The sequence below is a fragment of the Barbatula barbatula genome (genome assembly GCF_947034865.1).
Source record: "Barbatula barbatula genome assembly, chromosome: 2".
Classification (NCBI taxonomy): Eukaryota; Metazoa; Chordata; class Actinopteri; order Cypriniformes; family Nemacheilidae; genus Barbatula; species Barbatula barbatula.
This window is the reverse complement of record NC_136767.1, coordinates 32,834,097-32,855,301: the sequence shown is the minus strand read 5'-3', so window position 1 is coordinate 32,855,301 and position 21,205 is coordinate 32,834,097. Positions and strand designations below refer to the sequence as shown.

At 44.1% G+C, this 21,205-nt stretch overlaps 1 protein-coding gene across 1 annotated transcript in view; it reads left to right on the top strand.

Moving 5' to 3' along the window:
• eng (endoglin) overlaps window positions 1-19,431 on the top strand; it is a 29,574-nt gene extending 10,143 nt beyond the window's left edge. The window contains exons 4-14 of the mRNA XM_079487070.1: window positions 3,816-3,947; window positions 7,050-7,233; window positions 7,326-7,491; window positions 7,980-8,079; window positions 8,166-8,349; window positions 8,426-8,574; window positions 15,172-15,387; window positions 15,465-15,531; window positions 17,364-17,471; window positions 17,565-17,612; window positions 17,690-19,431. Of these exons, the coding sequence (XP_079343196.1) occupies window positions 3,816-3,947; window positions 7,050-7,233; window positions 7,326-7,491; window positions 7,980-8,079; window positions 8,166-8,349; window positions 8,426-8,574; window positions 15,172-15,387; window positions 15,465-15,531; window positions 17,364-17,471; window positions 17,565-17,612; window positions 17,690-17,826 (1,491 nt within the window). The 3' untranslated portion in view covers window positions 17,827-19,431. The remainder of the gene's footprint in view (window positions 1-3,815; window positions 3,948-7,049; window positions 7,234-7,325; window positions 7,492-7,979; window positions 8,080-8,165; window positions 8,350-8,425; window positions 8,575-15,171; window positions 15,388-15,464; window positions 15,532-17,363; window positions 17,472-17,564; window positions 17,613-17,689) is intronic.
• Window positions 19,432-21,205: the final 1,774 nt, after the last annotated feature.

Below are 21,205 nucleotides of genomic sequence, written 5' to 3'. Positions count from 1 at the left end.
CATCACATCACTCATGATTATGAATTTCATAGGTTTGGTCTTTGCTGTAAACAGGACTTCAGTGTGGATAAGAGCTTTGATTTCTTTCATGCTTTTGAGGAACGCGTGCGTGTGATGTGTTGAAGTGAGTTGTGTTGCTGTGGGCGGGGTTTGGTGTGTTCATTGATGTCATCCTCTGGCCATGTTCCTGGTATGTTGGCTAAGAGCCGAGTCTGGACTACTGGAGCCGTCCGGGGTTAAGCAGAGAGCCAAAGAATAACGGGAAGCTGTTATGCATCAGCAAAGACCCCCAAAAAAGTGCTGTTGAGAAAAAATGAGCAAAAGGAAAACAATTGTATCTTGAAAGTACAGGAACAGAAATAGCAAGGGCCGAGTGATCAGGCGGTGCGGTGAACATTGTTTGACCCACATGAAGTCAACTGGACAGTGATGAGCGAGCGACCCTGTGTTTCTGTTAACACCAGACGGGTTTAATGCCAACATGAGCAGATTCTTTCCTTCAACACACACTTTACATCTTAAATTTAGACACCAGACCCGGAAACACAACTACTCAACAAACCCTCAAACTCCAAAAAACACCACACACACGTTCACATGATGAGTGACAATCGGATTTCTTTATCTTATTTCTCATTCACATTCAGATTCATCAAGTCTGCCAGTCAATATTATTGAAGATCTCAATATCAACTCAAACATTTCTCATCACATTTACTCAAATCCACATGATTTCACCTCAGAAATCTACACTTTTGTATCACACTAACGCGCACATACATGCGCACACACACAAATAAACGTGCACACACTAACACGCACACACAAGCACAGCTTTCCTGTATCTCAGTGGTAAGACCGTTGCGTTAACAACACTTGTGTGTTGGATCTCAGAGGATTGCAGATACCTGTGTATAAATGTAAAGGATAATGCAATGTAAGTCACTCTGGATAAAAGCATCTGCCAAATGCATAAATGTTAATGACACACAAGCACACATGTGCACGCACGCACACACACTCACGCACACGTGCACGCACACACAAGCACACGCACGCACGCACACACGCACACACACGCACACACAAGCTCATGCACACACAAGCACACGCACACACAAGCACACGCACGCACACACAAGCACACACAAGCTCACGCACACACAAGCACACACGCAAGCACACACGCACACACACATGTGCACACACAAGCTCATGCACACACAAGCACACGCACACACAAGCACACGCACGCACACACAAGCACACACAAGCTCACGCACACACAAGCACACACGCAAGCACACACGCACACACACATGTGCACACACAAGCTCACGCACAAGCTCACGCACACACAAGCACACACAAGCACACATGTGCACACACAAGCTCACTCACACAAAAGCACACACGCACGCACACACAAGCACACATCTGCACACACAAGCACACATCTGCACACACAAGCACACACGCACGCACACACAAGCACACACGCACGCACACACAAGCACACACGCACGCATACACAAGCACACATGTGTACACACAAGCTCACTCACACAAAAGCACACACGCACGCACACACAAGCTCACACACACACAGGCACACACGCACGCACACACAAGCACACACGCACAAGCTCACAAGCACACGCACACACACGCACGCACACACAAGCACACATGTGCACACACGCACGCACACACAAGCTCACACACACACAGGCACACACGCACGCACACACAAGCACACACGCACAAGCTCACAAGCACACACACACGCACGCACACACAAGCACACATGTGCACGCACGCACGCACATACAAGCACACATGTGCACACACATGCTCACGCAGACACAATCAAACACACACATACCTGCACACACACATACCTGCACACACACATACCTGCACACACACATACATGCACACACACATACATGCACACACACATACATGCACACACATACATGCACACACATACATGCACACACATAGACATGCATGCACACACATGCACACACACAGACACAATCAAGCACACACATGCACACACATGCACACACACAGACACAATCAAGCACACACATGCACACACATGCACACACACAGACACAATAAAGCACACACATGCACACACATGCACACACACAGACACAATCAAGCACACACATGCACACACATGCACACACACAGACACAATAAAGCACACACATGCACACACATGCACACACACAGACACAATCAAGCACACACATGCACACACATGCACACACACAGACACAATCAAGCACACACATGCACACACACAGACACAATCAAGCACACACATGCACACACATGCACACACATGCACACACATGCACACACACAGACACAATCAAGCACACACTTGCACACACATGCACACACACACACACACACACAGACACAATCAAGCACACACATGCACACACATGCACACACACACACAGACACAATCAAGCACACACATGCACACACACAGACACAATCAAGCACACACATGCGCACACACAGACACAATCAAGCACACACATGCACACACACAGACACAATCAAGCACACACATGCACACACATGCACACACACAGACACAATCAAGCACACACATGCACACACATACATGCACACACATACATGCGCACACACACATACATGCACACACATACATGCACACACATACATGCACACACACAGACACACACAGACACAATCAAGCACACACATGCACACACATTGACAGTAAAGCAGTACATCAGTTGTGTGTTGTGAGAGTTCATTCATGTGACCGCTGTAGTTCAGCGTCTGTCCTCGTTCACATACAGCACTAATAACTACTGTATGACCTCAAGTCTCTTTATGATATTTCTGTAGTTGTTTCAGTTGAATGTTCAGATTGACGTCATGACACTGATTGTTAAAGCTCTTGTGTCAGATACTGTATGTCTGGATTGTTTTCATCTTGACGTGATGGATTTGATGTGAGTCTCCAGAGAGCGCTTGTCATGATTTGTTTTGTGTAGTCGGGAGTGAATGTTGATGTTGTGTTTGGGAGGTTTGGCTCCGTCCTCTGATGGACTCCAGATGGAAACGTTTTCTCACAATTGACATGAAAATCACTCTAAAGCGGCGTGAACACAAATTTCATCCTGTTCTCAGATGTTTATACAATATTTGATAAATCTTATATACACCGAATCATTCAGTGTGTTTTGAAGAGCAGACACGGTAAACAATACAAAGATTGTTCAAATCCCCCTTCTGGAGGCCTCATGTGTTTGTTTGTTTGTTTTAATAAATAAATAAATGTAGTGCTACATGACACTGTAGATTGTGAATTGTCAAATCATCTGGATTTAGCAGAATGTTTATGGATCCGTGTGTTTTTACCGTTGTAAATGAGTGTATGTTTTCTGTCAGAGCGATGATCTTGTTTTTGTGCTGCATTTCTATGTTTGCTAACCACAGGAAAAGTGCTCGTGGGAATTTCTGATGCTTGAATCTCATTGTGTGGGATTGACTTCCACTGAGACCACAACAACCCTCACATAACATTACAACCACACGCACTTATAAAAAATGAACTTACAGTAATTGTTCAGTTTAAAATGTTAATGTCATGATAATTCATTCACCCGCATGTCATACAAGCCATCTGTGTGTTTATTTCTTCTACTAATAGATTCTTTTGAGGAAAGCTGGTTCTTCTCCATATAATGCACTTGAACTATATAACATCAGAGCACCTGTTTGAAACACATGAGTTATGAAGTTGTGTTTTTCAGTCTTTTTCACAGGAGGATCCAATGCTCATACTGAATGTAAGTTTGGTGAAGTCATCAGTGTTGATTCTGACGTCCAGCGGCTCACAGGCAATCACTGTTCTGATCTCTGATAATCCAACACTTCACATCTATGTGAGTATATAACATCATGCTCACGTCCTTCACTGCATGTGTTTTAATGTGTTCTGGTCATAAACACAAACTTCAGCAGCACGTGTACAGTCATGTTCTGAGAGACTGTTACCTGTTTGTTTTGGTTACGAACACACTTAACAGTGTAAGAATGATGCGCACTGGAAATAAAGAGAATAAATGTTTGTGAGGAGGTGAAAGTTGATCTGCGGCCGCTGCCGTTGTGTTTTGAAGGGGAGATGTGTACTTATCAACAGGGCCGGCTCGTGGGGTTGTGGGGCCCTAGACAACACCATGAAAATGGGCCCCACTGGTGTAAAAATACGACCTCAATTTGACAATTGAAAATAAAACACACAAAAATGACAATTTATGAATTTAGGTGTAGAAGTAGTTCAACAACTGTAACAGAACTACAGTATGTATAAATACAAAAATATAAACAGATTTAAACAAATATAAGTGTATAGTCCATTTTAACCATGAATTTAACCACAGTTTACTTTAGTGAATGATCATATAATTTTTTCATGTGTTCATGTGCGATGTTCTACTTTTGTTTAATTAGCGCACACATTACACAGTGTAAAGCTGAACACATCTTTATTTTGAGCTTGCTTTTCTTCTTCTGCTTTTTAGCTCCTGAAAAGTACAGTTTTATTGCCATAGTTTGCCTAAGCATTACCGCAACCTCACTAAAATACGTCATTCGTTCTATGTCTCTTAATCAATTATGATGATGCGAATTTCTTGATGTAACATGAACATTACATGACGTCTTAATGAGATACTACATTACCCACAGAGGCGGACAGAGTACACAGGTTCATTACTTGAGTAAAAGTACAGAAACCCCTTGCTAAATTTTACTCAAGTACAAGTAAAAGTACTACAGTCAGATGTGTACTTAAGTAAAAGTACTGAAGTACATGTTTTTAAAAGTACTTGAGTATCAAGAGTACAAGAGTACATTTTCTAAATATTGCATTACTACTGCCACAGTGCTTACTTTTATGTACAGAAACGTCCTACATGGAGTTATGAAAAATGTTAATGTTAATACCTTGGAGAATGTTAAAGGAATTTAAAGTAAAATAAAGTAATTTTAATCTTTTTACCATGCTTTATTCTTTTCACCTCTGCTAGAGTTTTAATGGATTTTTTGCACCCACATTTGAACCGAACAGTTTTAAACAACACACCGCATACTCAAGAACATCAAAGCAAATACTCGGCTTACATTAATGAGTAATATTAGAAAATACAATTCAGCTAACAATTGTGTGTACATGTGAGTTTCTCAGTTTTTTCATCAATCAGTAGTGGCGTTTCATCAAAACCTAGGGTATGGCGAAATTTCCTCAGACCATACAAAAACGAACCACAATGAAACCAAATGATACCACATATATGTAACCACAAAACTTAAAGTAGTAAAAAATAACCCACAGCCAGATGTTGTCATAACCACCACCAACGACTACGTTAATCGACTATGAGACTAAAATATAAACCAACCATTGATCAGATTCAGCAAACAAGATTAAATATAAAACATGTCTTGTCGCAGGGTTGTTAAGCCTTGATTCTTTTCATTTTTAAGCTAATCCTGGCATAGCTAGTGGCAAATCGCAAAATACATAATAGCCTAAACTGCGACTGCACTACAAAGTCTTTCCGTACAATATATATTTTTAATTTTTCACAGATAGCGTTGTACATTATGAATGAAATACAATAACAATAGTGTAAATTATTCGATTTATTAAAATTATTAAATGGATGCCAACTAATTGGGAAAATAAAGACCATCCCCACTACCCATAACCTCACACTTGATTCCAAAACCACTGTTAGGCATTTTGTAGACAGTTTCTTTATTTTATTGAAAATAAATGCCTGTATATGATCTTAAATGTGGAAAATGCAGACAAACGAGTTTAGCCAAAAAGAGCTTTGAACCAACATTACGATGATGTCACGTCAAAACTACATATCTTCGGTCTTACCGACTATACGTCAATGACGCTATGTGAATTAACGGTGTTTATACATTCTCAAATACACATGCTTCCGACGCCTATGCTACATGTACACATCAGTGTAAAGTAGTTGAATTATCTATAATGAGTCTCATTACGCACACGTACTTTGTTTCAACAATGTTTTCTGAACGCTAGGGCCATACACAAACGCCGCCCCTGAAATCAATAAACCTAAACCAGCAAAGAAGGCGATATAGCAATGTTCTGACACACCTCTGAACCTGACCGTGTTATACACGCAGCATAGAGCAAAGAAGAGAAAATAATAATGATTAAAGAAAATCAGCTGACCGGTCGCGATGTTTTCAAGTTCATTTCATGTTATATTTACCATTTTATATGACGCTATTGGCTACTCTTCCCTTACCTTTATTCTTTATTCGTATAAAAATACACACAAAACACATATTCTTCAATCGTGCATTTATTAGCTTCTTGTTGAAGAAATGTTACTTTAGCTTCATCGCGGATGTCCTGAATGAGGAAGTGTACACAGGACGTGTCATGCAGACGTGAGATGATTGACAGCTGTGTACAGCAAATGATAGAGCTCTGAGGTCTGGGTGATTGTTGCTGATAGGCTCGCCCAATAAGTGGCGCCTGCACAATCCAATCACGTTTGAGAGGGAAAAAACAAATTGGTGGTTTCCGAGATTTTTCTTTTTCCTTTTTAGAAGTAACGTGTACTTACGGTTATGGATAGAAATGTAGCGGAGTAAAGAGTACAATATTTGCCTCTCAAATGTACTTGAGTAAAGTCATGAGTACTCCCCAAAAATTATACTCAAGTAAAGTACAGATCCCTCAAAATTGTACTTAAGTACTGTACTCGAGTAAATGTACTCCGTTACTGTCCGGCTCTGATTACCCATAATCCTGAACACTTCAAGCATGTGCAATGCGATGTATTTGACAACGCACCTCCGCAATCGCGTCATAAACATGATCCAGGTTATCCTACTTTCTAATGTTTTCTGTCTCTATTATTCTGATGTTTTGTATTATTGTCATTTTTCTGTCGATTGTTGATCTGTTTTCTGTAATGTATGTTTCACAGGTGACGAATGGAACTTCAATCCGGTTTTTCCAGCCGACCATTAGAGAGGCCGTTCAGACACGAACCGCTCAGTTCACAGGTGTGGACTCTGAGCTGGTGAAATGGGCGAGAAAAGAGTTCGGTGGCGTTACGTCCTTCACCTCAACACGAGATCCTAAAAGCATCGCTTTGACAGGAACTAAAGGTGACATCACACACAGGTCATCATCACAATGAGAGTCATGATTCATCCTCTGTCAAATGAATTCTAATGTTAAATATGTGAATGTCGTTCAGGAAGAGGACTTGCATCTCACTGCGATCTTCAGCCTGAAGTGCCATCAGAGAAACTCTTCATTGATCTGGAAGAGCGCGTGTCATCCAGTCATCTGAAATCCTGTCACACAACACATCCTGGAGAAGAACTTCACATTATTAAGATTCCTGATGATGTCATCATAAGGTACATCTCACACTTTAATGTCGGGTTCATTTGTGACTCCTTTTACATTTCTGACATTGTGTCATGGAGGAACTCAAGATGACACAATAATGACAAATATTTATACAAATGAATTACAATGTAAAAGCTTTCCTGTATCTCAGCGGTAAGAGCGTTAACAACACAAGGTTGTGTGTTGGATCTCAGGGGATTGCAGATATCTGTGTATAAATGTAAAGGATAATGCAATGTAAGTCACTTTGGGTAAAAGCATCTGCCAAATGCATAAATGTAAATGTAAAAGATTATTACACATTTTCTTTCCCCAATTAGCAAACATTTTTGTTTCTCATTTTAAGGAAAATTCCATGTTTTATTGATGTGAAATAAATGGGATGTATATATTTTTGCCGTCTATGAATGTATGCTGCATAATGCGAAGGAAAGAAATAGTTCTTTGTAAAGAAAACCTTTTTAACCAATATCTGTGTGCATGTGTTTTGTTCTAGACAAGTGTCTGTGAATTTACCATCAGCATGTAAGATCGTCCTGAGAGGTCCACCAGACACCGAGTGGAAGATCCACACCGATCAAGACGTGAAGTTAATGGTGAGAAAGAGCTGGCGGGAATATAACACACAGATTCAGGGATGATGTCACGTTGTGATGTGTGTGTGTGTGTGTGTGTGTTTCAGTCTAATAACGTGGTGATGTTGAAGAACTTCAAGGTGTCACCTCGCAGAAATCTGTCAGATCATGATGATCTCATACAGGAGGCCTTCTCATACTTTAGCACAACATCCATCAGCAGTTACACGGTGATTCATCTCAGCGTCGCGGCCGTACAAGTGTGGATCAAGACCAACAGCACATCTACAGGTGATCCACACTCACATTCTCTCGCTGGAGTTTCACTTTCATTTGATCTTGATTTGAAAAGAATCTCTGTGTTTAGATGTGGAGCCAATGGAAGAAGAGCTGAGCACGTCATCACCCGGTTCTTCATCCGTTCCTATCGAGATGCAGTTGTTCTCTTCTCCAGACTACAGATCTCCTCTGGATGACAGCAGTAAAGTTGAGATTGACAAGAGACTTTACGCAGAGGTACAACACCATCACTTCACATACACATCAACATTCAACTGTCATGACTGCTTCTGCACCTTTAAGGCTGTGTTCACATTTGACAAGAAATGGTTGACTGCTGCTTTTTTAAGTAAAACCCCAAAAGAACTGCAGCATTGTGGTTGCAAAGATCATCCAGCACAGACGTCAGAGGCAGCGTTTGTGCGGTGCTTATTCACAAATGTTTTATGCGATAATCCAATTTTGCACATAAGCACTTTGAATGGAAACCCGGCTACTGAGAACAGATCGTAAAAAGACGTACACGAGGGGGTAAATATTTAAAGATCGAAAAACACATATTCATTAAATATGAATCTTATGTAATGAAAATAATAAATAAACAACACAATGATAATGGTACTGTATTAAACTTCTCTATTTATTTAAAACAATAGTCAATAACACATGTGTATCACATCACATAAAACATATAGTATACTTTAGTGTTTACTATAGTAAATTGCAGTATATTACAGCTGTCGGGTTGATCAGATCAGAAGAGCTTTATTACAAAGTGTGCTTGCACACGCAAGGAATTTTCTGTGCTGTTGGAAGCTTCTAGTACAGACATTCAACACAATGACAATACAAATATAATAAGAGTAACAGTCTAAAAAATATATGCATATATAAAATAAAAGACTATTGTACAGAAAATGGGGGATAATGTACAGGGTGGTTGTGGCGAGGGGGGCGTGGTTTAGCGAGGTCTGCGGCAGGAGAGAGAGCCGGGAGACGAGCGGTGAGTAAATGGAGCATGTGCAAATGATCAACACCTGTATCCAATTCCAGTAAGGGCGCGGAGATCAATAAAAGGAGCCGGCCGACAGACGGGTGGTGAGAGAGCCGCGGACTGAGCACGGAAACTGAGCTGGCGTGCTACCTGTGCGGAGACCGTTCGTGGTGTGCGAGAGAATTCGCCACCCAGTTATTTTCTGTTGACCACCCAGAGTGTGTTTATTTTTGTTTCATTTAATAAAGCTCCGTTGTCGGACTCGCAACCCTCGTCCTCTTCCTCATTACAAACGCGAACCGCGCTACACTGGTGCCGAAACCCGGGAGGAAGCAGGAGGCAACCACCGCTATGCAGTCGTCAACCGGTACGCCGTTTGCGGACGTCATTGCGTCACTCGCGCTCCTCCACCGCGAGCAGCATCAGGCTTTAATAGATCTGCGGTCTGATAACGAGCGCTGCTTCCAAGCGGTCTTGCAAGCCCAGCAAGAGGACCGCGAGAGGTTCCGCAGCTGGATGGACCAGGGGGGCCACGCAGCCACAGCAGCGCCTCCCTCCCCCGCAACCCTTCTGTCAATGTCCAAGATGGGACCTCAGGATGATCCGGAGGCATTTCTCGAACTCTTCGAGACCTCTGCAGCAAGCTCCGCGTGGCCCCGGCAGGACTGGGCAATGAGGCTACTTCCGTTACTCACGGGGGAAGCGCAGCTGGCTGCACGATCACTGCCGGTGCAGAATCTCCTGGTCTTTGACGACCTCAAGAAGGCCATCCTCCAGCGGGTCGGACGCAGCCCGGAGGAACACCGCCAGCGGTTTCGATCGCTGAGGTTTGGCGAAAGCGGCCGGCCCTTCGTGATGGCCCACCAGCTCCGGGATTCCTGCCGCAAATGGCTACTGGCAGGGGACGGCGGCGTTGAGGACATTATCGATCGTGTGGTACTGGAGCAGTTTATCGCACGGCTGCCCCGGAAGACGGCCGAGTGGGTTCAGTGCCACCGCCCGACGTCGCTGGACGCTGCTATACAGTTGGCTGAGGATCAGATGGTGGTGTGCCCCGGGGTGGGCGAGTCCCTGCCGACGACCTCTCCCGCCTCGTCGGAGGCTTTAACCCCCTCTCCCTCTCTCTCTTCTTCTCGCCCTTTCCCTTTCCCCAGGTCCCGTCCTCCTGGGCCGCCTCGTCCAATGCCCAGGACAAGATTTGGGAATCCCCCGGATTATGGCACGGGTCCACGAGCCCAGGCCCGGGGGTTCCATGATGCAGTGGGACCATCGCTCTCTCCGCGCCCGGCACGTGCTCCGTTTCCTGCCACCCGGATGGCGGGGACGCCTGGGCCGGCCTGCTGGCGTTGCGGGGACCCGGAGCATTCTGTCGATCGTTGCCCAGTCATGGAAATAGGCACAATGATCCGGGTCCCTGATGCGCCGCAGGCTGCCCCCGGTCAAGCCGGCGAGTACCAAATACCTGTGAGTATAGGAGGGGGTACATACCTGGCGTTGGTGGATTCAGGCTGTAACCAAACCTCGATCCACCAAAGCCTGGTTCGATCAGAGGCATTGGATAATAGCCGCAAGGTTCGGGTACGGTGTGTGCATGGGGACGTGGCGAAATACCCTTTGGTGCCCGCTGTCATTTTTTTCAGGGGACAAAAGCATAGTGTGGAGGTGGCAGTTAATCCGCACCTCCGACACCCGCTGATCCTGGGGACGAATTGGGCTAATTTTAAGGAATTATTGGGGTATTTATGTACGGGTGTCGCTTGGGAGATTGAGAAGCGGGGGGACGGAGCTCTCGTGCGGGTCGGGGAGGCTGAACCTGAACCGCAGGCGGCTGCGTCGGGGGAAACAAGCGCGATTGGGAGGCTAAGTCTATCCGATCGCGATGACTTTCCCCTGGAGCAGTCCCGAGATGAGACTCTCAAGTTTGCATTTGAGCAGGTTCAGAGTATTGATGGTCAGCCTCTCCAACCCGCACGTCCGCTATCGTATCCCTACTTTTCGATCGTAAAAGACCGGTTGTATCGAGTAACCCAAGATGCTCAAACAAAGGCAGATACAACCCAATTGTTAGTACCACAAAGCCGCCGGGAAATGCTTTTTCAGGCGGCTCATTGTAATCCAATGGCGGGACATTTAGGGCAAGCATCGACACTAAATCGCCTAATGACCCGGTTCTTTTGGCCGGGCATTCACGAGAACGTGCGCAGGTGGTGCGCAGCGTGTCGTGAATGTCAGCTGGTTAATCCACCGGCCTCCCCAAAAGCGCCATTGCGCCCATTACCCTTAATGCAGGTCCCCTTCGATAGAATTGGTATGGACCTCATCGGGCCATTAGAGCGATCATCGAGAGGACATCGATTTGCATTAGTTCTGGTGGATTATGCAACCCGATATCCCGAAGCAGTGCCCCTCCATAGCATCTCCGCTAAGAGCGTGGCAGAGGCACTGTTTAGCATCATCTCCCGCGTGGGGATCCCCCGTGAGATCCTCACGGACCAAGGCACGGCGTTTATGTCACGAACAATTCGCGAACTTTATGAATTACTGGGCATTAAATCGATTCGTACCAGCGTCTTTCACCCACAAACGGACGGTCTGGTCGAACGCTTTAATCGCACTTTGAAAACCATGATTCGTAAGTTCGTTCACGAAGACGCCAAAAATTGGGATAAGTGGTTGGGACCCCTCTTATTCGCTGTACGAGAGGTCCCTCAAGCCTCCACGGGGTTTTCCCCCTTCGAGCTTCTCTTTGGACGACAGCCCCGAGGGGTTTTGGATGTCCTAAGAGAGACTTGGGAGGACGGACCCTCTAGCGCTAAAAATGAAATTCAATATGTCCTGGACCTGCGAACAAAACTCCACACACTGGGGCGGCTATCGATGGAGAATTTGTTACAGGCTCAGGACAAACAAAGCCGGCTATATAACAGGGGTACCAAATTACGGAAATTTGCACCGGGAGAGAAAGTGCTTGTATTGCTCCCCACGTCAAGTTCCAAATTACTTGCAAAGTGGCAAGGACCGTTCGAGGTCACACGGCAAGTTGGGGATCTCGATTATGAGGTAATACGAACAGATAGGAGCGGTTCACGTCAGATTTACCACCTCAACCTCCTTAAAAAATGGCAGGAGGGGGGGTCTGTGATGCTGGCGACGGTAATAACAGGGGAAGATGATCTCGGTCCAGAGGCGAATATCAAGTCACAATCACTCGCTCTGGCTCCTGGGGGAGATCATCTCTCACCCTCCCAGCTCACGGATGTAGCCAAGTTGCAGGCAGAGTTTACGGATGTGTTCTCGCCCCTACCTGGTCGTACAAACCTCATACAGCACCATATTGAGACTGCACCGGGCGTGGTAGTTCGCAGCCGGCCGTATCGGCTACCTGAACACAAAAAAAATGTAGTTCAGAAAGAATTAGAATCGATGCTTGAAATGGGGGTAATAGAAGAATCCAGCAGTGACTGGGCGAGCCCGATAGTCTTGGTGCCCAAGACCGACGGTTCGGTCAGGTTCTGTGTGGATTACCGCAAGGTGAATGCGGTGTCGAAGTTCGACGCCTATCCAATGCCTCGGATCGACGAGTTGCTTGATCGGCTAGGCACAGCTCGCTTTTATTCGACACTGGATTTAACAAAGGGATACTGGCAGATCCCCCTATCACCGTTATCCAAAGAGAAAACTGCTTTCACAACGCCGTTCGGATTGCACCAATTCGCTACCCTTCCATTCGGCTTGTTCGGAGCACCGGCCACCTTCCAGCGCCTTATGGATCGCATACTCCGTCCCCATATGGCATATGCCGCTGCTTACTTAGATGACATTATCATTTACAGTAATGATTGGCAGCGGCATATCCAACACTTGAGGGCGGTCCTGGGGGAGCTGAGGGCGGCGGGTCTCACGGCCAACCCGAAGAAGTGTGCGGTTGGGCGTGTGGAAGTTAGGTATCTGGGTTTCCACTTGGGTCACGGGCAGGTGCGGCCCCAAATTAATAAGACCGCAGCCGTTGCGACATGTCCGAGACCCAAGACCAAAAAGGAGGTAAGACAGTTCCTGGGGCTGGCGGGATATTACAGGCGCTTTGTACCTAACTATTCGGCACTCACCAGCCCGCTGACTGATCTCACTAAAAAGGACGCACCAGATACCGTCCAGTGGACGGAGCAGTGCCAGCAGGCGTTTACCCAAGTGAAGGCTGCCCTGTGTGGCGGGCCGCTCTTACACTCTCCTGACTTTTCTCTCCCTTTTCTGTTACAGACTGACGCGTCGGACAGGGGGCTGGGTGCCGTCCTGGCCCAGGAGGTGGGGGGTGAAGAGCGGCCAGTGCTGTACATTAGTCGTAAGCTCTCCAAGAGAGAGACTAAGTACAGCACCATAGAAAAGGAGTGTTTAGCCATCCGATGGGCCATTCTCACCCTGAGATACTATCTCCTGGGCCGGGAATTCACCCTCTGTTCGGACCACGCTCCTCTGCAGTGGCTCCACCGCATGAAAGATACCAACGCTCGGATCACCCGGTGGTATCTGGCCTTACAGCCTTTTAAATTTCAGGTGATCCACAGGCCGGGTGCACGGATGGCTGTGGCCGACTTCCTCTCCAGGAATGGGGGGGGGGGGGGCTGCAGGCCGGATGGCTCCCCGGCCTGAGAAGGGCGGTGGGGGTATGTGGCGAGGGGGGCGTGGTTTAGCGAGGTCTGCGGCAGGAGAGAGAGCCGGGAGACGAGCGGTGAGTAAATGGAGCATGTGCAAATGATCAACACCTGTATCCAATTCCAGTAAGGGCGCGGAGATCAATAAAAGGAGCCGGCCGACAGACGGGTGGTGAGAGAGCCGCGGACTGAGCACGGAAACTGAGCTGGCGTGCTACCTGTGCGGAGACCGTTCGTGGTGTGCGAGAGAATTCGCCACCCAGTTATTTTCTGTTGACCACCCAGAGTGTGTTTATTTTTGTTTCATTTAATAAAGCTCCGTTGTCGGACTCGCAACCCTCGTCCTCTTCCTCATTACAAACGCGAACCGCGCTACAGTGGTATATAGTAGAATATACACATTAACAGAATGTATGTACACTTGTGCAAATGGAGAATGTTGTAAATAGAGGTAGTGTAATATACATGTAGAAATACAATGTACATATAAGAAGGGACTATAGTGCACACACTGTAGGAGCAGTGAAGTGGAACATGGCTCTTAAGGAGCAGTTATCTGTTTATGAGGGAGATGGCCGGGGGAAGAAGCTGCTTCTGTGTCTGGACGTCCTGGTGTTTGGTGCTCTGAAGCGCCGGCCAGAGGACAACAGTTCAAGAAGTTTGTGTGCAGGGTGTGTGGTGGAGTCATGATGATTTCTCTAGCCCTGTTTTTCACTCTGGAATCGTACAGGCTTGGCAGATGTATGCTTCTGTCTGTAGGTCTGAAGAAGATGAACCGCTGTTGGAGTTGTGTAGTAGTGATCCAGAACGTTGCTTTCTCTGGTGGGGCATTTGATATGCTGCAAGCTCATGGGAGAGGTTTGCTCTGTTCCCAGTAATCCCAGATGATAATAATAATAAACCAATCCGGGTGTCAGTGGTGTAATCCGCCAGCTGTGAAAGCATCGCGCTCGCACACGCATGTGGAGGAATGCAAACATTCACGAGAATAAACAAGGAAAGTCTGCGTGGCGAATAAAAATGTTTGCAGTTGATAGAGAACGCTAGAAAAGCACATCTTCAGTGTTGTTATATCTTATGATCAAGGTGTGAAGAAAGTTGTTGGTTGAACAGTTCCTTTAGTGTTATACGAGCACAAACAATAATAATAATAAGACCTGTGTCTCTCTGTTGGTGGTCTTCTTGAATCAGATCTCCAGTCAGCAGTTAGGAGAGATCTCTTTCAGTTTGAGTGTCAGCAGATGTTGGGTTCGCTCTGTGACGGTGGTAAAGATTATGCCCTTCAAAGAAGACCCCTGTTCCCTCCCAGGCTGTCCAAAGAGACTCAGTTTCTCTCTAGAGCCTCTTCAGGACCTGCCGTCCAGCTCGTGGGATCTGGAGTGTGCTGTCAGCCTCTGCAAGGACAAGGTTTGTTTCACAGAAACATCTTCACTTACATTTGATTGATAAACTCGTCCTTGATTCTGGTGTGTTGTGTTTTTCAGCATTGTTTTAATGAAATGCAGGTGAAGAGGAACATGCAGGTCATCAGATCTCATACACCCAGCCCAAGTGAGTTCAGTGCTCACATGTGTTTTAATACTGCTTTAAATTGATGTTGTTCAAAAAGAAAGAAAACATTTTCAGTTTAATTTAATTTGCATTTTAGTTTTTCTGAGCAAAACAATACATTACAGGATGGCCACTAAAATCTAGTTAGACATATTTACAACAAAACACATTTCATGACATATTAAAAGATTAATTTACTTTCCCCCCAAATGATAATTAGTTGTCATTTTTTTATTTGCCACTATCCTAGGCTTTGCCCATCTGTCAATGAGAGTTTTTACTCATGTAAAACACAATAAAGTGTTTATAAGTCAGAATAACATTTATATTTTACATTTAGCAGTCGCTTTTGTCCAAAGCGACTTACAAATGAGGTAAACAATAGAAGCAATTGGAACAACATTAAGGCAACAAAAAGCAGAAACGCAGTAAAACGTGTCTCATAGACTACCACAGTATACAGAGATAAGTTGTTGTTGTTGTTTGAGAGAAAGAGTAGAAAAGAGATCAGAAGTCAATAAGCATGTTGTCTGAATTTAAACATAAATATTGTATTACACTGAATGACAAGGTAACATCATTTCGAGGTAACATTTATTTGCGAAACCTAAAGTTACATTTAATGTGCTTTCTATGGGCATGAAATCACAGTTTCTCTTGATGGGGACGTCTTAACGTCTTTGAGCCATATATGTGTAGAAGTCTTAATCTCACCGCTAATCTTATATATCATTATTATAATCTTATTGTTGTGAATCGGCGTGAGCGGACAGGTTTTGTTTATTTTCATCCATGATGGCGTCCTAACACCGATTCTGTTGAGTGATGTACATGTCTTGAGCTGATGTTGAGGTTTATTGTGTGTCAATCGCAGAGAATGAATGTCCAGTGCATTCTGACATCTTTGATAACCCTGAGGTCAAATTTAGAAACACTCCTCTCGTCCGGCGTCCAGCATCATTCGACGATAGGAAGAATTCAGCTGACACCCATTTCATCTGTGGAATATTTGCATTGTTCCGTTAGATTCATCTGACGCTGTCAGTGGTCATGCCGAGGAGGACGGGGGTGAAGGGGTGGGGGGTGTTTTTTAGGAAGGTCTGCTCACTGACCTCATGGCCCCAATCAGAAATAACGAGCCAGGGGGGGATTTATTGTGTCCGAGGTCGCAGATGTGCCGTCTACCGACCACGGGTCACTATTGTCAGCTTCACACAAAGAGGAAAAGATGTTGTTCTTCAGCAGGGCAGATGAGTCCTCACCGTTAGATTGTGACACTGACTCCTCCTGTTGTCCGTCTGAGACGCAGCTGAAACAATGACCGAGGCCTGACCAGCATCTGACAGAGACGGTGGAGATGCCCAGAGATCACAGCAGACGCCTCAGAATGTGTTGTGGTCTTCCAGCGGCTCCAGACGGGATGTGAGATCTCAGGACGTCTTTCCTGTTTGAAGGGCCTGAAGTTTCCGGACTGTGTTTGCTCAGCTCAGACACACAAATAAAACGATTAAAAGTGTGTCTTTCTGAGGGAGTGTTTTCACAAACATTCTTGTGCTCGGACCTTATCACACACAACATTGTTAAAGCATTAACACGTATACCACTTGATTTATTTCAGGGTTTTTTTTAAAGCTGGAAGTTTTGTGACCTGATAGACTAAAGTTGAAAAAGCAAGAATGCTCTTATAGTTCATCTTTGTAAAATAAAAATATAGCTTGTTGTAAAAAGGGCAGACCTCGTGAAATAATGGTGATGTTGTGAAAAACATTGACTTGATTTCATGTTTCTGGACACTGAGGCGCTGTGTGTTTGACACCTGTGGTGTGTTTCAGATCAGTGTTTTGACTTTGGACTCTCGGCCGTTCTGGGAATCGCGTTCGGAGGATTTCTGATCGGAGTTCTTCTCACGGGGGCTTTATGGTTCATTAAAATCCGCACAGGTGAGTAACAGACCGCCGTCTCACGTCTCCTCGTGTTTTCAGCTCAGAAAAGCTCCTAAAGTAATAATGTGAATGAAACCACGTGTGTTTCAGGTCATCCTGGAGGTTTGGACATGAGGTCCACTGCGGCTGAACTCTCAGGTAAACTCTTTGTTCTGACGATGATCACACGTGTTTATTTGCTGCTGTAATCTTCTCTCTCTCTGTGTCTGGTGCAGTTCTGTCTCTGTCCGGATGCCTGTGCGGTCTGACCAAACGCCAGCCGGTGTCCACCCACCCGTCAGCATCTGAGAACAGCAGCGCCAACGCCAGCATCGGCAGCACTCAGAGCACACCCACCAGCAGCATGGCATAAGGCTCCTTTACCTCACAGCACCTCAGTCAGTCACCGGCCAGCGGAAGTCATCAGGCCTCCAGAAAAAACACAAGAACCTTGGATACCAGCGACAGGAAAAACAAAGCACAAGCCCTGGGGAACAAACCGGAAATTCATCGCATTCCTCGTTCGAGGAGGCAAAATAAAAGACAAACAGCGGCTGGTCTCCGTGACGCATGCGTTTGCTCTCAAACGCTCAAAGGAACTTTCCGCATCTGATTCATCCATGAGAAACACTGCTCACGATCTTCAGTCTCTCTCACAGCTCTTGGGATGTTTTGGGAAAAGGCTACCTCTGAGTCAATCTGAGAAAGCATCAGCGTGGAAAGACAGCTGTGATTCATGTCCGCTTCAGATCCACTCGAGGAATTGGAGTCCAACCGCAAACTCAAATTAGTGTTGTTTTCATTTTAGTTTCTTTGGGGCTCAGAATAAACCTCAGAGCTTTTTTCTGTGAACTGAAATCAAACATGCTGAGTTGATTCAGACGACGCTCGTGTAAGCGGTTCATCTCTAACCCGACGCTCGCTTTTGTCAACTCAACATGTTTTAGAGTTCAGAATCTGAACCGAGTTCAGTTATTTTACAACCGTACATTCATACTACACATGTGAATGTATTCATGTATGTGTGTGTGTGTGTGTGTGTGTGTGAGAGAGCAAGATATTCATTCATTGCTTCACTCAAAAATGACACATTTTATCCCAAAGTGACGAAGTGAATTCAATCTCTATATTTGTGTTCACTGGGAATTAAACCCATTCAAACTTTGTGTTGCTGACCAACTGAACACATGAAGTTACAAATATTAACAAACGTTAACAAAATGTGATTTTATTTATATTTATTCACCCCCCTTGATTCGTTCCAAACCTCTATGAGCAGAATGTTCATTTACAGTCAACAAGAGAATTCTTTGAAAAAAAGTCATTTTTACATTTACATTACAGTCATTTAGTCATCAGATGCTTTTATCCAAAGCGACTTACAAATGAGATTTTTAATGACATCATTGTGTACCAAATTGTATGTGCGTGCGTGTGTGTGTAAAATGCCACTTGTGCATTTGTGCAATATCTGTCATATTCTTTTTTATGTTCATATAATTAACCGTGTCTGTATGTTTATAGTTTTATATTGTCATTTTTATATCAACTCAACATTTTTCTGAAAGCACTTACTGAACGTATCTTCATCATCATATTCATCCTCTGAAGTATTTTAATCAATGAAATCCTGTCAGTTATGTTTCCTAATGTCAATGTAGAGTTTATTTATTGCTTCTGCAGTGATGTTCTGGGAATGTCCTGTTCTGAGAACCCGTCGGTTCTTATGTTCTCATGCTGATGTGCTGGAAAAATCAGCTCCTATACACGCGGATGAAAATTGCCCCAATTTACTGTCGTATTAGAAAACAAGAATAAACGCTTCAATTGGTTTTTTCTTTATGTCAAATAAATGAAATAACGTTAATCCTCATTTTTGTTCATTTGTTAATTGTTCATGTTTTCTGCCTGTGACATCGCTCTCAACATGTGACATCATATTCTTTTCTAAATTAAAGTATGAAAACGTCACCTCTCGATTTGTGTTTCATGTGTTTATCATCATATTCCGCTGTACTGTATTCCCTTCCACCCGACATTATATCACAACAAATCAAAGCCTTTTCCATTTTAAATACATTTCATTTGATGGTGTTTAAATCCTAATGGGGCGGTTTCCCAGACAGGGTTAAGCTTCGTCTCATTCTGAATTATCTTCAACTATATCAGCGCTCTTGTTTTGTCTTAAGATGTCCACCAGTAATGTGTAGTTGTTTAACTTAAACCAGGACCAGGTTTTGGTTAAATTAGGATATTTAAGTTAAGTTTAAGATAATAAACAGCCCATTAGTGTTTAAAAGACTTTTATTTGCCATTTGCAGAGATTTGAAGAGATTTGTACTGCATCACCCTTAGAATATATAGAAATGAATAGATAAACAAAGTGCTTGCTAGCTATATATACCATATAAAGCCCTTGTATTTCACTAAACTAAATAAGCACAACATCACACATTTATAATGATGTTTGATTTTCACACACTTGCATTGCTCGTGTTAAATAGTCATTTATTGGCGAGCATCCCTAGAACATGTTATTGCTCACGAGACTGAACGTGATGACTTCATATCGAGATCTTCACTAATATTGACTTCTGATTGCAGACGAGACGAATCTGAGATCAGTTTGAGACACTGTTGACGTCTCTTCTCAAACTCTCATTTGTGTGATTTCTGTCTATTTGGGATGCAAAGGTTTCTATTTGCTCTCCATTAAATGTCATTGTGTCACACATCATCATTATACTGTGTGAACGTGTAATCGGTGCTTCTCAAACGGGTCATCGTCCCGGTCTGATCCTCTTTTATTATCAGACACATGATATCAGGAGTTTGAGTTGAGATGATGAGAGAGACAGATTTCTGTGTGTTTGTTGGAGCTGACATCATGTTTGTGTTAAATTCAAGCACAGAACAAAAGTTCACAGTATATCTGTGCACACACACACACACACACACACACACACACACACACACACACACACACACACACACACACACACACACACACACACACACACGTATGTACAGAAGATAGAAGACGGACTCTGTATAGTGTCTGGCACTCAACCAGATAACTTTATTGTCCCTCAAGCGTATACACAAGTGCAACGGTACGTGAAACAGTATAAAGGCCTATGATGATTCTAAACATTGTGTGCTTGCAAAATGATATTGAAAATGAATTATATTCTTAAATATTAAAATATGCAAACAAACATTCTGAAATGTGAATGAAGTATGAAATCATCATTGAAATAGGAAATCATGCAGCTAATAATCCATCAATGGAGACATTTTCATCAATCTGACGTCATTCATTGCTTTCAAGAGCAACACGAGGAAAATAGGATTCTTCAGGAATAAAGCAGTAATATTGATCACGATATAAAAGATGCACTTGATCAACAGGGGACTGAGAAACTGATGTGAGGGATTTTCTGCCCTCATGTGGTTACAGACTGTATGGCCTCACTTCAAACCTTCAGCATATGATCTTAAGAACAATTTAAACAACATATTTAATGTTGCTTTTAATATTAGGAAAATAAATCTAGCTATTATTATAAGTTATCAGCAAATCATTAATCTTCATAAATACATAAAAGCAGCGTAACTGTTCTCAACTTCATTTATAACGAGGATTTTTTATTTGAAACTGTAGGATCTGATTTGTCTGTAAATGTCTTTCTTTGTCTTTGCGCAGTGACGTGTGTGGGTAAAGATCATCTACATAAAACGAAGTAAACCAA